General features: G+C 45.1%; 1 protein-coding gene across 1 annotated transcript; it reads right to left on the reverse strand.

Annotated features, from left to right (window-relative positions):
• Nucleotides 1–872: 872 nt before the first annotated feature.
• nqo1 (NAD(P)H dehydrogenase, quinone 1) lies at nucleotides 873–13,504 on the reverse strand. The gene is made up of 6 exons (XM_083652685.1): nucleotides 13,377–13,504; nucleotides 8,626–8,793; nucleotides 7,107–7,237; nucleotides 4,906–5,019; nucleotides 3,592–3,693; nucleotides 873–2,630 (listed from the first exon to the last, which is right to left on the reverse strand). The coding sequence occupies exons 1-6, from the start codon at nucleotides 13,378–13,380 to the stop codon at nucleotides 2,295–2,297; spliced, it is 855 nt and encodes a 284-aa protein (XP_083508811.1). The 5' UTR covers nucleotides 13,381–13,504; the 3' UTR covers nucleotides 873–2,294.
• Nucleotides 13,505–15,406: the final 1,902 nt, after the last annotated feature.

Raw genomic sequence — 15,406 nt, forward strand, 5'->3', positions numbered from 1 at the left:
GGTAATGCAACATTAAAGGTCCTTACACATCGGGAGCGTTTTTTTCATGCGATTAATTCGCACGTCAATAATATTTTCCGAACCTATATCAGTCAATGCAACCGTGCATACCAACGGCGAAGTTTCGCCCAGCGTTATTGCGGTGTTTATTTTTTCGAACCACGGTCGATTTTTCAGAAATTCGCTTCCGACGTGTACACATCTGTGGCTGTGATTGACAGGTGGGTCAAAACTCGCATCGCAATTTCGTGCCGTATATTCGCATCGCTCTTGATGTGTAAGGACCTAAAGGATGCCAAATGCTCGGTGTGAGCTGCAGGGGGGGGCGAGGCCGCGAGCCCATGCAGAGGGCGAGCCTGAATTGAGCGTATGTAGCACGCGAGATTTCTAAATTAGTTTCGTAAAATGCTTATAGAAATAGTTTTACTTGGTCGAACCAAATTCAGTTATGTTTATATTTTTTCGATATTTTTGTTTTTGTTTAAGTGAAATGAGTGAAATGTTCTATAGTCTCTCCTGATTCTAAATATAGCTGAATTGTTTGGTTTTACTAAGTAAAACTATTTGTATAAGCATTTTACCAAATGTCTAGGCTATGCGAAATAGCCTAATGGCGGATGAAAAGCTCTTGGTGCCAGGCTGAAGCAGGAAGTGACATCGACTTTGGCTCTCTATTTACTGTGAAGACTGAACAACACATGCAAAGGATAGATTTTCCCTCTGAATAAAAGTACAAGTTACAATTATCACAACTGTTTTATTTTAGCTTGTGTAAATCTAATAAAACATATAATATTGCATAAAAAAACTCCTGCAGTACCCGCCCCCCCCCCGCCCTGCTGGTAAGCACAATTGTTGAAGCTTGCACAGTGTATAGAAAAAAGTTAATTTATTTTTCATGAGATGAAAAGTTTAGGAGCGATCTATAGGCAGGAAACAAAACACACCATTTGTCTCTTAAACTTTGCAGATAATAGTATTACATATTTTGGTAGTAATAGTACATAGTAATTACATAGTAATGAAAAATGAAAATTCTGTCATCATCTATTCACCCTCATGCCATTTGAAACACAGATTAATAACGAAACATATAACACACAGAGAGGTGCCAGCACAAGCAGCTGTCTACGAAACATATAACATACAGAGAGGTGCCAGCACAAGCAGCTGTCTACGAAACATATAACATACAGAGAGGTGCCAGCACAAGCAGCTGTCTACGAAACATATAACACACAGAGAGGTGCCAGCACAAGCAGCTGTCTACAAAACATATAACACACAGAGAGGTGCCAGCACAAGCAGCGGTCTACGAAACATATAACACACAGAGAGGTGCCAGCACAAGCAGCGGTCTACGAAACATATAACACACAGAGAGGTGCCAGCACAAGCAGCTGTCTACGAAACATATAACACACAGAGAGGTGCCAGCACAAGCAGCTGTTTACGAAACATATAACACACAGAGAGGTGCCAGCACACGCAGCTGTCTACGAAACACCTGAAAGCTTCTGGCATACTCTTCGCGCCCAGCCAAGCGCATAGGGCGCGCGGCGATTATGATGTCATCGCACGGGGCGTGTCGGGGGGCGAGGCCTGAGCGCAGCGCGGCGCGTCCATGGAGATTTTTCTATCAGTGCATCGGGTTTTGCTGCCTGTGCCTGTGAGATCTCCGTGGTAGGCTATCAGTGGATATCTGCTGTGATTGAGTCCTCACCGTCGTAAAGTCACCTTTGAAGCATGACGTTCGATTATAACGAACTAGTTGTGTGGCTTAGCCTTCCCAAATGTTGAGGGTCGTTTTTTATAATTTAATACATAGAATTGGGAACGTTACATTCAATTTCATTCAGACTGCCTGGCGCCTGGAGCTGCGCACTGAGTATGTTCTGTTTTGGCCCGCGCAGAGTGCGCGCGCCCTCCTCGGAGCCCCGCCTCCAGCGCGTGCGCGAAGAGTATGCCAGAAGTCAGTGGGGATCAGTTCTTCAGAGTTAAAAAAATACCTATCATTTATCATCATCATTTAGTGCAAATCTTAACAACAGTGGATTGATTTTCAACAGATTTTCAAAAGATATTGTCTGTTTTTGGTCCCCGCATTGACTTCAGTTGTTTTGGAGAAGGCTGCTACAGAGTTGTGCTGACAAATACATTTCACCCGTGTTTCATTTGGCATGGGAGTGAGTAGACGATGTCAGAATTTTCATTTTTGAGTGAACAATTCCTTTAACAGTGATTTTCTAACGCCTACATTTATATGCATGATATATCACAGTGAAGAGAAGGCCCTAGTGGTCGGAGGCTGACTTGGCACAAGTGTTTCCCTCAGCTGTCAGCTGGTTGTTGGGCGGCAGGGGTTTGCCCAGGTGGTGTCCCGTGGTGAGGCCGTAGGGCAGCGCCTCACGCTCCTGCCGCACCTCGGGGTGAAGCACGAAGCCGCCTCGATAACTGAGGTCAAAAAGCTCACTGGGGGCAAAGGTCAAAGGCTTCTCGGCCAGCAGTCCTTTCAGTCGGGCGCCCCACCCGTTTAGCATGGCGGCGCGCGCCTCGGGAGGAGAGTGAGACGGACACCAGAATATCTGAGGCGCGAGCACCTGGAATCCACAGAAGTGGAGAGTGCCGTTCTGAAAGAAGCAAAGAAGAGAGATGAAGGATATGACCATTAACAGATGGCACACGAAAAAGGGAAGGAGATAATTTCTTTGCAACTTCTGTTGACCATGTCAACAAAGCTCACTTACTTTTGCTACCTCTGATGCACCCTGACCCTATATTCTGTAAACAGCAAACTTAAAGGGATACACCACTTTTTTGGAAGTTTAGCTCATTTGCCACATCCCCCCAACATAACCAAGATACACCATGCCTTACCGGCACTGTCCGCTCAGTTCACAGTGAGCTACAGTCGTGAAGTTAGTAATTATCGCCATAGAATGGAGGCTAATGGTACAGCTGTTAAAAATCTGCCAAAACACACATCTCACGGCGCCAAAATACATGTTGTGCTTCGGGTACTCACCACACGATGAAATGTTAATCCAAAATGCACATAATCTGTCTTTTTGGAAGGAAAAGAGGTCGGCGGCCATGTTTGGAAAGTAGTGCCGGCTACCTCTTTTCCTTCCAAAAAGACAAATTATGTGCATGTACATTTTGGATTAATATTTCATCATGTGGTGAGTAGCCGAAGCACAACATGTATTTTGGCGCAGTGAGATGTGTATTTTGGCAGATTTTTAACAGCTGTACCATTATATAATATGACAGAGGTCGAACTTCTAACATATTCCATATTCACTGACACACTCACAATGTTTGCACTTGATATTTTTCGTCATGTACATTTTAGATGCTGACTCTGGATCCCATCTTTTGTACATGTTGTATGTTTATTTTTATTCTATCATTATTTATACTGTGAGTTATCAATTTAAGACCAATTAAAAGTAATTTACTGTACATCCTTGTATTTATTCTATTAATTTGTGGTGTAGGGGTGCGGGGGGGGGGGGGGGGGGGGGGGGGGGCATCTCCCTCTTTTTCACAGGCCAATGTTGGCCCAGAGTCGGCCTATGTGTGTCTCACCTGTAGAGGCCACAGAGTGACGTTGATGTCTCCGTTGATGCCGTCAGGCCGGAACATCGACTCCGTGGCTCCGGTGCTGAACGACAGCATTGCTTTCTTCTCCTTCACGGAAACACAAACGACACAGGAATATTATGTTAGGAAAACCAACAACAAAATTCCTCTCATATAGCTGCTAATCAATGTGGAGATGAATTGCATATTGTTGCGATTGGAGAAGGTTACACGGAGAGCCGACAGTTTAAAACGATGAAAACGTGGATGTGAAAAGTCAGTTTTGTTGCATTTTATTTCACTTTTCCGCAATGATGACGACAGTCAGGTATTTCCTCTTTCATTCATTTCAAACGTGTCAACGTCAGTCAGAGCAGCTTTTCATTTTCAACACGTTGAAAGTAAGAGAAATAGACCCATCTACTTTTACTGTTACCATTCATTCATATGCAGTGTTGATGGTAACTCATTACAAAAGTAAAATATTACATGTAATATATTACTAGCAGTAACTTAGTAATATAACTTATTACCAATAGGATTTTCAATATTATACCAGTTACTTTGTCAAGTAACACATGTTACAAATTGAGTTATTCTTTTTTTTTTTTAATCAAAGCACATATTTAAATAACGATACAATTAGTTCCTAATCAAATTGTGTGTTTTTATGCAAATAACCACTATAAATGTCAGTAACAAGAAACGGATAACATTTAGAATTTTTGGCGGTTTACATCGACTTCAAGACAGTTTAAATAATTTTTCTTGATGGTTCTGGGGCGGCGATGTCATTCTGCTACTGCAGTTATTTTGGTGAAAGAAATGCAAAAGTAATAATAAGTAACACGTTACTCTATACAGACAGTAATATTGTAATTAAGTAACTTATTACTTCCAAATGAAAGTAACTAGTAATATGTAGTATATTACATTTTGAAAGTAACTTGCCCAACATTGTTGATGCTGTATTAAAGGTAACGATTTACCAGATTTTCAACCAGCTTTGTATGATTACAATGTCCGGAATATTATACAAACGAACAATGTTGACCTCCTCTCCGTGTTGCCTGCATGCTGTGTGTTTGCTTGCATTTGGAGGAGATTCTGCAGGCAAGCGAGCAGGGAGCTCCCCCTGCAGGCAACATGGATGATAAGGTAAACATTGCTCATTTGCATAATATACTACCGACATTGTAATGATACAAAACTGTTTGAAAATTTCAAACTGAATTTCAAACTGAATTTCAAAGTGAGCCTTTAAAATCATCATTATTATTGAGCTGGTTCAGGCGATGCAGTTGTCCAGCTGACACAGACCTTGAAGGGCCCGTTATTGTACATCTTTTCCAGGGAGAAAGCGAAGCCTTGTGATAGCACTCGGTCCATCCAGCCCTTCATGATGGCCGGCACGCTGAACCAGTACATGGGAAACTGCAGAGAGAGACACATGACAACAAAATGATACAGAGCAAAAGCCTGGCGCGACTAACTCACACAGTTAATTCATCTTCTAGAGATAGAAATTACTGGATAAACTTAATACATTGGAAGCTACTAATCATCCAGTATTCCAGGTAACAAATTGTAATGTATTGTGTTAGTAGTCAGTGATCTAATGTCTTAATGAATGGCCATTTCCCCCCATTGTGTTATTTCCGAACACAACCCCACAATGAACTGTTGGGCCGTTCCATTTAAACTGGGAATGTGACGGTTCAAAGGTCATGAGCTCGGAGGAGCCTCAGCAGCCCCCCGACCGACCTCAAAAATCCAAGATGGCAGGGCTTCTTCGCGCAGCAACACTAGTTAAAATCGTAGTAAATACTGTTTATTAGTGTAACGGCGTTGTGTTGGTGGTACTTGCAGCAACCCATGTTAAGGGCTTGCCTAGTGGTGGATTGGAACTGCCGACCTTCGGCTTGCTGGACGGACACGCTAACCACTGCACCAAGAGAGCTAGCTCCCTTGGTGGAGCTGATTAACGTGCCTTTAGGGGACATTCAGACCAAAAGTGTTTTTGGAGCTGCCATTGTCTTTCTGCAATTCATTCTCTATGTAAGCGCTAGACGTGCGCTAGAGCGCTAGACGTGCTCCTCTTTTAATGAACGCACCTGGCGTTTAAAGGCTGGTGGCGTCTCGTCTTTTTGGCAGAGCGCTGTGGGCGTTTTAAAGCTGAAAAAGTTGAACAATCTGCTCGTCTTTTCCACTCCTCCTACATTTTCTCCTCCCAGAGGGATCCTCAACCTCGCTGCTGCCAGAATTGGCAATCATCTGGCTTTCATGTTGACAGTGAACAACATCAAACAGACAAAACCAGCTGGCTACTGTCCGTGTGGTCATTGTGTGCTCACTGCTCGACTCTAGTGCGCGCGACTTCAGGGGAAAATAAAACGAAGCGCAAAAAAAACGCTCCGTGCACTGTGTTTTGTGCACAATGGAAGCGCCCTCGACATGATTTTCATAGCGTTCTGAGTTCTGACTGAAAAAAATGCTTTTGGGTCTGAATGTCATCTTATACTGCGGGAGTGAGTTTAACCAACCTACTCGCTACCACTCAGGACTCCCGTTCATTCGGTTACATTAGCACTTCTGTCTTTTGTGTGTCTCGTTAAATCAGTTGTACACACACACACACACACACACACACACACACACACACACACACACACACACACACACACACACACACATCACTGTCTAACTTCTATCTGTGTGGCAATGTTGCTGCAGTGTTAAGCCTGGATTATGCTTGATGCTTTGGCCGGCCGCACGGAAATGAGAGACACGGAATCCGACGAGGAAACATGTGGAGCTTGTATACTCTGTGTGGGTTTCTGCAGGCGGAATTGAGCGCGAGTCTTGAAAACTCCACTTTGTCCGCCCGTCCGCGTCCGCGTAGTTACAAAATTCGGCGTGCGCACGGCCGGTCGAAAACCGTCCGCACGGAGCCTTGCGGAGGGGCGTGTCTGCTGATTTGACGTCACTTTTCCGCGCGGACACTGGCGTTCCTCGCTGATGCGGAAAGCGTAATGAGACCTTTAGTATGCGCAAAATACTGTGAAATGCGAATTAACAATTGTTATTTCTAACAATGGCTAGCCTAGCTGGCTAGAGCTAACCCTAGCTGGTTTCTCCCCGTTTCTCGACTGTTAAAAATGGGACATCGACACCTCGGGTGTGACATCACTCAACCGTGAAATCCTTCGCTCCCGGTTTAAATGGAATGCATGAGGTGGATCTATGGATTGTTATCAAACCATACTGTCATTTTTGAAACCAACTTTGAAACGTTCATTCCTGCAGGCCTTCATATAAGTTGCAGAGAACTGTGAATCTTTGAATGGCTGTAATCATCTTCTGGTCCGTTTTGCACTTGGCATGCATAACTATATTGTTCATGAAAGAGAATCACTGATTGGCTGATTGGCTTTTCACGGCCGACAAGCTTGTTGTCGACCCTCCGCACATTGACGGGACAGACAGGCAGGGAGGACGGAGAGACATGTTTGACCTCTGACCTGGAAGATGATGAGCTCGGCCTCCTTGACTTTGTGCTGCTCGTCTTTGATCTCGTCACAGAGGCGCTCCTCCATCCAGGCAAACATCATCTCATCTCCATACTGGAAGAGCTCCGGCTTCTTCAGGTCACCTGGAACACAACACAGCACCACGCTGTCAGACTCCATCATGCTGTACGTGTGTGTGTGTGTGTGTGTGTGTGTGTGTGTCAAACATCAAACTCTTTGACCAATCCCAGGAGCAAAGCAGGATGACTTTGACGATTATGCGCCAAGCAACTTAAATGGATAGGAACTGAAGGCTAATCGCTTGTTCCACTGCAACATCATGGCGGCAGTGAAGTTTAATCACATGTTCTAAATTCATCCGCTACCCAACCAGCACAGCTAACGTTACTCAACTCGCTACCTCAGCTTCTATGAGCTGAGCGGACTAGCTTCCCTGCGCCATACCGGCTCATATCCAAGGTTCATCCTAATTACTGAAACAACGTTTCCATTCCATGAGAAGCTGACGAGATGGCAATAATTGTTCCAGGTATTAGTCGGCAAACAGAGTTATGACTTGCGCAAACGTTTTCACTGCTAAACTTGCACACACAAAAATTGCAAATGCTTTTATTTTAGATGGTCGGCAAATGAGCATGGCATAAGCGGGAACATCAACTCCTAGGTGTGCGCCTGCGGCGTCAGGTGGTTCTTCACCTCCACGTTGTGCCTTAAAATCATGTAACGCCCTTAATTAACCCATCAAAGTCATGTCCTTCCTCCGGGGGGCAGCCAGTGGGCAGCTTTACAGTACAGCGCCCCCTCATTCATCTCAGTCATCGTCTCATCACTGGTCAGGCGATGTCTGATCTTCTGCATGTTTTTAGAGGGGGTCGTTACCGATAGAGACAGTCCTCATGTCTGGGAACGCCCATACAGGCTCTAGGAACGCCCACAATAGACGCTGCAGGTTAGCCTGGGGGCGGGGTCAGGGTGGGGTAAATTCCCCCATTCTATCCATTCAGCAAAGTTAGAATTGAGCTGATAGCCCAGCCCAGGCAGACACGGTCGGGGATTTAACCACCGCAGTAAACGCACGTATCTGAGCAGACGTCTTGTGTTCTGCTCTAGAACCCCCAAACATGTAGTTTAGAGCCGCAGCACCGTCTTTTGGTGAGTCAGCCCATGAGATATATCGGCGGTTTTACCCCACTCGCGCGCCCAGCCGTTTAACATTTTGTGGGCGTTCCCAGACATGCGGACTGTCTCTGTGTTGTATGGAGGCGTGAGCAGGTGAGCATGGGGAGAACATGCAAACTCCACACAGAAATGATAACCCACGTGGGCTCATAGGCCACGAAGGCATGGGAGCAATATACCCCAGTGCCAACAGCGACCGGAATTGAACCCAGGACCTTCTTGCTCTGAGGCGACAGCGCTACCACTGCACCACCGTGTGGCCCCCATGAGACGGAAAGAGAGGGAGAGAGGCACAGAGAGAGAGAGAGAGAGAGAAGCAGAGAGAGGTTACCGATGATGTCGTCCCGCGTGGCGTCGGCTCTGAACTTCATGGCGTACAGGTCGGACACGAGGACCCTGCAGCCCTGCTCCTGCAGCGCCCGCACCGTCTCGTCACGCACTGCCTCGTTGAACGAGCCCGCGCTCTGATGGGCGTACACGATCAGCACCGTCCTCTGAGCTGTCACGCACGTGCACACAATACACACGCACACACGCACGTGCACACACACACACACACACACACACACACACACACACACACACACACACACAATTGGGGGGAGAGATATGTCATGAGAAATAGTGAGGATCCTTGTGTAATTTCATTCCGTTTTTTGGGAGATTATGAAAACAATATATTTTTGAAAACCTTACAGCATAACACGCCAGAAAATATATGATTCCATTTTCTCAGATGCCAGTAGGCTATGGCCGCCATCTTGGATTTTTGAAATGGTAACCTTCAAACACCTAGTTCTCAATATCTCGCCTCCTAGATAACCTAGAATCAAGATTCCATTGGCCAAACCTTCCTTTTACATGACCATAGGTGAGGGTTGGGATGAAGATTGACTGGTCGATTGAGAGCTTTGCCTTCTGGCGCAGTTATCTTTTCCACACAATGCTGAAAAGAGATGGATCCATGACAGCCCCTCAACACCCAAAGCCTAAACAACTAAAGCATTTCTGGAAGGATCTCATCATCGATCCCTGGGGGCTTTTCCACTGTGGAGTTATTTGTCTTCCTCCAGGGAAATGGATGTTGAGCCTCCATCATCGTCCAGCTCTGCCTGTATCATAGAGGGTTGAGGAGTTCTTCAAAGTGCTCCTTCCACTGCTCACTTGAGGTCAACAGTGTCCCATATCCTTACTGTACACAGCTTGGATGGATCCCTGTTTCCCCCCTCCATGAGGCGGGTTGTCAGATCTGCTTTTGCGCCAACCGAAAGTCCTCCTCGATCCATGGCTTCTCCGAGCTCCTTCCACACGCGCTGCTTTGCCTTTGCCACTGCTGAGGCTGTTAAGAGTTGACACATTTACTTTTGACAGTGCCGCTTTTGGCCAATCGGACAACAGCACAGAACCGTGGCAGCCAATCAGAGGTGTCTCCCTCCAGGCCAAAATGGCGGGATTGCTGTGCACTGGTGTTGGCAATGGATCGATTGGTTGTCACTTCCGATCAATGCAAGTTCCTTTGCTCAATTATTGTTATTATTTTGCGGGGCCTTTACAGTGTTGGGGGCCTTAAGCAAGCTGCAATAGAGAGGCAAAGTGACCGCCTGCTTCCTGCTTCAGCGCTGTACCAGAGATCTTCATCCGCCATTTATTTAAAATGCGTAAAATGCGTATAAAAATAGTTTTACAGGTTCAAACCAAACGGTACAGATATATTTAGAAACAGGAGAGACCACATAACATTTCACTGGGACCAAAACGTTAAAAAAATGCGGGTTTAAAGAAAATATTTTTTCGATGTTTTTCTAAGTTTTGGTCCGAGTGAAATGTTCTATGGTCTCTCCCGATTGTAGCGTTAGGTGAACCATTTGGTTCGACAAAGTAAGACTATCTTATAAGCATTTAAATGTCTATGGGAATATAAATAGCAGATGAAAATCTCTGGTACAGTGCTGAAGCAGGAAGTGACGTTCACTTTGCCTCTCTATAGGAAGCGTATAGGGGCGAACCGGCACTGATTTCAAACTATTCCACTAGTAAGCAACAAAATGCATGTTCAGTCAGGCATATTTCCCCAAAGGTGGGCCCACAGTGGGCCCTTTGTGATGGGTGGGCCCGTGGCGACCGCACCCCCTGCCCCGACATACACTGGGAGTGAGTGAGACTTGGAAAACTTCTCTTCTCAGGAGATTAAGGCAACGTTGTAGGATTTGGATATTTCATTTCTAAATGATAGGCCTGCTGTGGGTCAGCATAGTCCAGAACATTCTCCCATGAGAGAAGTTCAATCAACTCTTCAAATTTGTTGCTGGTGAATGGCTTAATTATTCAATGTCCATAATACAGTAGTCGCATTTACAGATGTCATGATGAGGAAAATTGGAAGATGATCTGAAATCTCCATACGCAGGATCCCTGAGTTCATGTCAAGTGAAGTCAAGCTGTGGACTTTACACTGCATGTGTCTCGCTAAATCTAGCTAAGCCATGGATGTATTAAAAGAACTGGATAGGGGACGAGCCACGCCGCCCCATGCATTCGGACGGAGGCTGCTTATTGGCGCATGAAGCCATACTGGGGGGGCTTTCTTCCTGGTTTTACTTCCTGACCATGCGGCCCAAGGCGAAGTGCGCATGTGTGCCATGACGTATTCCATGACGTCTCCCACCCCTCCCACCCATGGATGTATTAAAAGAAGAAAATACAGCCGTATACGGCTCTTAGTGGCTTCTGAAGAAAAAATGCCCCATAAAAAAACATTTGATAATTAAAAGAGTCGTTTTATACTTTGAGTGTCACCCGGAAAAAATTCCCCTGGGTTTAACAGCTGCCGGGGTCCCCATGCAAGTGGATGGGAATTTTCCTTTCTGGGCTGCATGGCGTCACGTGACTTGCAATACAGAGCTTCGCCACCATGTTCAAATGGCTTCACAGCCCAGCGTTCCTGGGGGCTTGAGCTAAGCATGTGTCTAGCTAAATCTAGCTAAGCATGTGTCTAGCTAAATCTAGCTAAGCACAATTCAATAAAATTGAACACTCTTACATAAAGCATAGGGGGGGGGGGGGAATAGAGGCGATCGTGCGATGGGATCACACCAGCCGCGACGCCTGCGACTTAAAACGAATGTGGGCTAAGGGTGTAAAGTGTGTGTGTGTGTGTGTGTGTGTGTGTGTGTGTGTGTGTGTGTGTGTGTGTGTGTGTGTGTGTGTAAAGATATAAGATATAGCCACAATCAGACCTAAGGGTTTGTTTCATGTCAGAAAAACACAATGTATCACTCGAGGGTGAAATCAAGCTCAAAGGAATGGAGGGTGATTAGATTGTTTAGATTGACCTTTGCCTCCTGCTTAGTTTATTGGTCAAACAAAATGTTATCAAGCTCAACGTGGCTAAATGGAAATTGGTCCATGCTGTGTAGGGCAGTGGGCTGTGTAGGGCAGTGGGCAGTCCCAGGCCAATTGTGTCTGTAGGAACATCTGGCGGAAGTACCGCTGCCGGGAATCGAAGCCGGTTCTCCGCGGTGGTAGGCGGCTGGTTTTTACCTGACAATGACATCTGCAACTATCCTGACTGTGTGCAGAACCAGCGAGGAACCTGGACCGACACAAACACCTATCACCCTTTCATGATGTGACTGAGCAGCAGACTGTAAAGTCCCTTCCTGACACGCTGTAAACCCGATGCTACATTGGATACCCCGCTGAATATCAAATGGTATCTTTCAAAGCGCCAGGCTGCACGTCTGACAAGGCAACTGGGCGTCAACAGCAGATTATTGTTTCAAAGCCGTCGCTCTACACCAGGGATACTCAACTTGCTTTGCCCGGGGGCCACTTTTGTAAAATGATAGGAGGCCAGGGGCCAGTTAATCAACAAACAATATTATTTTTTCTGTAGCTGATTGTAGGTTTTTGGGGTGTCAGCCGGAGTTTAGTCTGATAATTTTGTGCAAACAGGATAGTTAGTTAGGTTAAGTTAGTTACATACAGTATAAGTACCTGGGTGGGCGAGCGGGCGGTGGTATTTGACAATTTAGCTGGAGCTCAGTCAAACTTTATTTCACGTTAGTTTTCATTGTGAATTAGAAAATGGTCAGGGGGGGCCACTCTGCACCCTGTCGAGGGCCGCATCTGGCCCCCGGGCCGCAAGTTGAGTATCGCTGCTCTACACTGACCTGAGACCTGTCTGTGGTGACGTTACAGCAGCCTGAAACACAACCACCACCATACTAGATAGCTGGATAAAACCCAGATTCTTGAAATAAAAGGTGTAGCCATTGCTTTCTATCAGCCGCCGTCTTCCGTCTGCTCAATCCCTCATTGCATCCTTTTAAAGCGACGTGCGTTTCCTGCACGCTGGAGAAGAAAACATGATCTGAATGTTCCCCCGAGGCAAAGGAGACAGCGACGAACACAATAGGTTTATTTGTATGAATGAAGCAATGCACCCAGCAGCTCTACTGTACGTAGATTATGTGATAGTCACGGGAAGAGAGCAGCAGCTAAACTCAACAAACTCTTTTTGCCTCGTTCTTCTGATGCTCCTGCATGTAGGCTAGATCATTTTCACATTTTCATAGTCGGATGTTTCGTTTTTCACTCTAATACAGCTGTATTATGTTTTCTCAATAAAATCCTGTCTGCTAGATATAGATAAAAGTCAGATTTTGGTGAAATTTTTTCAACATTTGTATGCTGAGATGTTCACAAACACCCTCTTCTCTCACTTTCTGTGCTAACGTATATTTATACAGTATAGGGCAGGCTTATGAACAATGTAAGATCAGATCCTTTCAATGAAATAGCACAGTTATAACTTTGTTATAACGTTTTAAATGTAACTGCTATGCAGTTTGTTACAGCCCTGAGGGTGTAACACAGGCTACAAAATGAAAACATAAAGAATAAAATCAATGTATAGAGCTTTTCCCATAATAAAATCTTCAGTTGGCTGTATTTCCTAGATTGTAGAACAGATCATTATGCCTGTGGTTTCCAACTGTGCAATGCAAAATCAAAGTCTAAAACAGTTTAGCATGCAGCTAATTCATACTAGATAGACCAGGATAAATATAGGAGACTTACCCATAGTGTGCGAGTGTGTGTGGTCGGTCAGTCTGTGCCAGACACCAAGTGCCTGGCAGCTCTTATAGGACGCCTTGCGCCTGGTTTTGCGTGAGAAGAAACCTGGTTAGATCTGAACTCCGATGGAGCAAAGTTCAGCACTCCAGTCTGGAGGACTGAGAGGGAAAAGAGAGAGAAAAAAAGGAGTCTTGGGTGTGGTGTCAGACTGTAGGACCGGTTTAGTCGTGTTTTGAAAGGGGGGGGGGGAGGAAAAAATGTGTCAGTCAGGGCGGTTTTAGGATTAGACCTTTGAGGGGGGGGGGGGCAATCCGAATATCCCAGACCGCAGACCCCCTAGGGGGGGTCCGGGGGCATGCCCCCCCGGGAGAAAATTGTGTACATTTTAAAGTAAAAATGAATCAATCTGGTGCACTTGAGAGCAAAATGAAGAGGCTAGATCTCTGAAGAACTACACACATCACATTAATGTCCTCTTTACTGTTCTGTTGCTTTACAATGATGATGAAAAAATAATAGTCTCGCTATATATATTCTGCATACAGGTAGAATGGTAGGTAGAGCTACTTGCTTAAATACAATGGTGGCCCATCTATACCAAAATCACTTCCAGGGAAGAACTCAAGTACAAAGTAACATTTGCTTTGTAGGCATACCAAAAGTAAAATAACAAAAGGGGAATTTCCTAACTTTGTTTGGAATGATGTTCAGGATGTGATTATAGAGCTCACAATAAGTCATTTAAGGGCCTGTGTCCACCTAGCGTATTTTTCCGACTGTTAAACGCTGGGAGTGCGCTGGGGAGCGTTGATCCCAGCGCACAATATACAAGGAAGCAGTCTGAAACTAACGTTAGTTCAGTGCGGTAGTAGCTTGATAGCTGACAGAAATATTAAAGGAACACTCCGCCCATTTTCAACCAGCTTTGTATCATTAGAACATCAGTAGTATATCAGAAAACTGTAAACGGTTTTGAAATCTGTCATTTAATTTGACAGTTATTGAGTGTTAAAAAGTGGACCAGTGACATCACTGGTCCACACTAACTCAAATGAATAACTCATTAACTCAAATCAACTCTCAATAACTGTCAAACTATGCATCATTCATCTAGTTTGACAGTTATTGAGAGTTGATTTGAGTTAATGAGTTATTCATTTGAGTTAGTGTGGACCAGTGATGTCACTGGTCCACACTTTAACACTCAATAACTGTCAAATTAAATGACAGACTTCAAAACCGTTTACAGTTTTCTGATATACTACTGATGTTCTAATGATACAAAGCTGGTTGAAAATGGGCAGAGTGTTCCTTTAAGTGTCTAGCCAATCTGCTCTCACAATTGAGCCTTTCTGTCTCTGTTGCGATAGCTTCTCCATATGATTAGTTGCCAGAAAAGGAGCACCCGACACCAGCGTCTTTCTGAAAAGTTAAATTATTTTCAGCTGGAAGCGCTGGGAGCCGGCGCACAAAAACGCCGGAGCGCTCTGAAAATAGACGCTGGGCGCTGCGCATTTCTCTAGACGTCCGTGTGCGCCCGCATACGCTCTCCCCCCATTGGAAACAACTGAAAAAAGACGCTGGACCTGAGGAAAAGACGCTAGGTGGACACAGGCCCTTATACAGTATAAGGTCAAGTAAAAAAAAATGATCACATTTTGAAATGGTTACTATGAGACCATATTGCATCACACATTCATGTGATTGGGCTCTTTGGAATCACAGGAGTCTCAGCTTTGTAGCCATACCCAAATTATACAGTTCCATGACTGTTTTGGCACCACAGTGTGCAGAAGTAGTAGTAGAACACATTTCCACTGCATGCAGAACAGTCTTTAGGACCGTGGAGCTCATATACTCTATGTAGCTGACATATGTCAGACATGGCTGTAAAGCTAAGACTCATGTGGTTCTAATTATCCCAACTTCATTCAGATATCTTGATGATGATGAGAGGTCAAGGGACCCAATTGAGTAGTCATGCCCATTTACATTTGTCAAAAACTTTGCAGAATTTGGAGCTGTTACACCCG

Source organism: Poromitra crassiceps (assembly GCF_964638095.1).
Source record: "Poromitra crassiceps genome assembly, chromosome: 16".
Classification (NCBI taxonomy): domain Eukaryota; kingdom Metazoa; phylum Chordata; class Actinopteri; order Beryciformes; family Melamphaidae; genus Poromitra; species Poromitra crassiceps.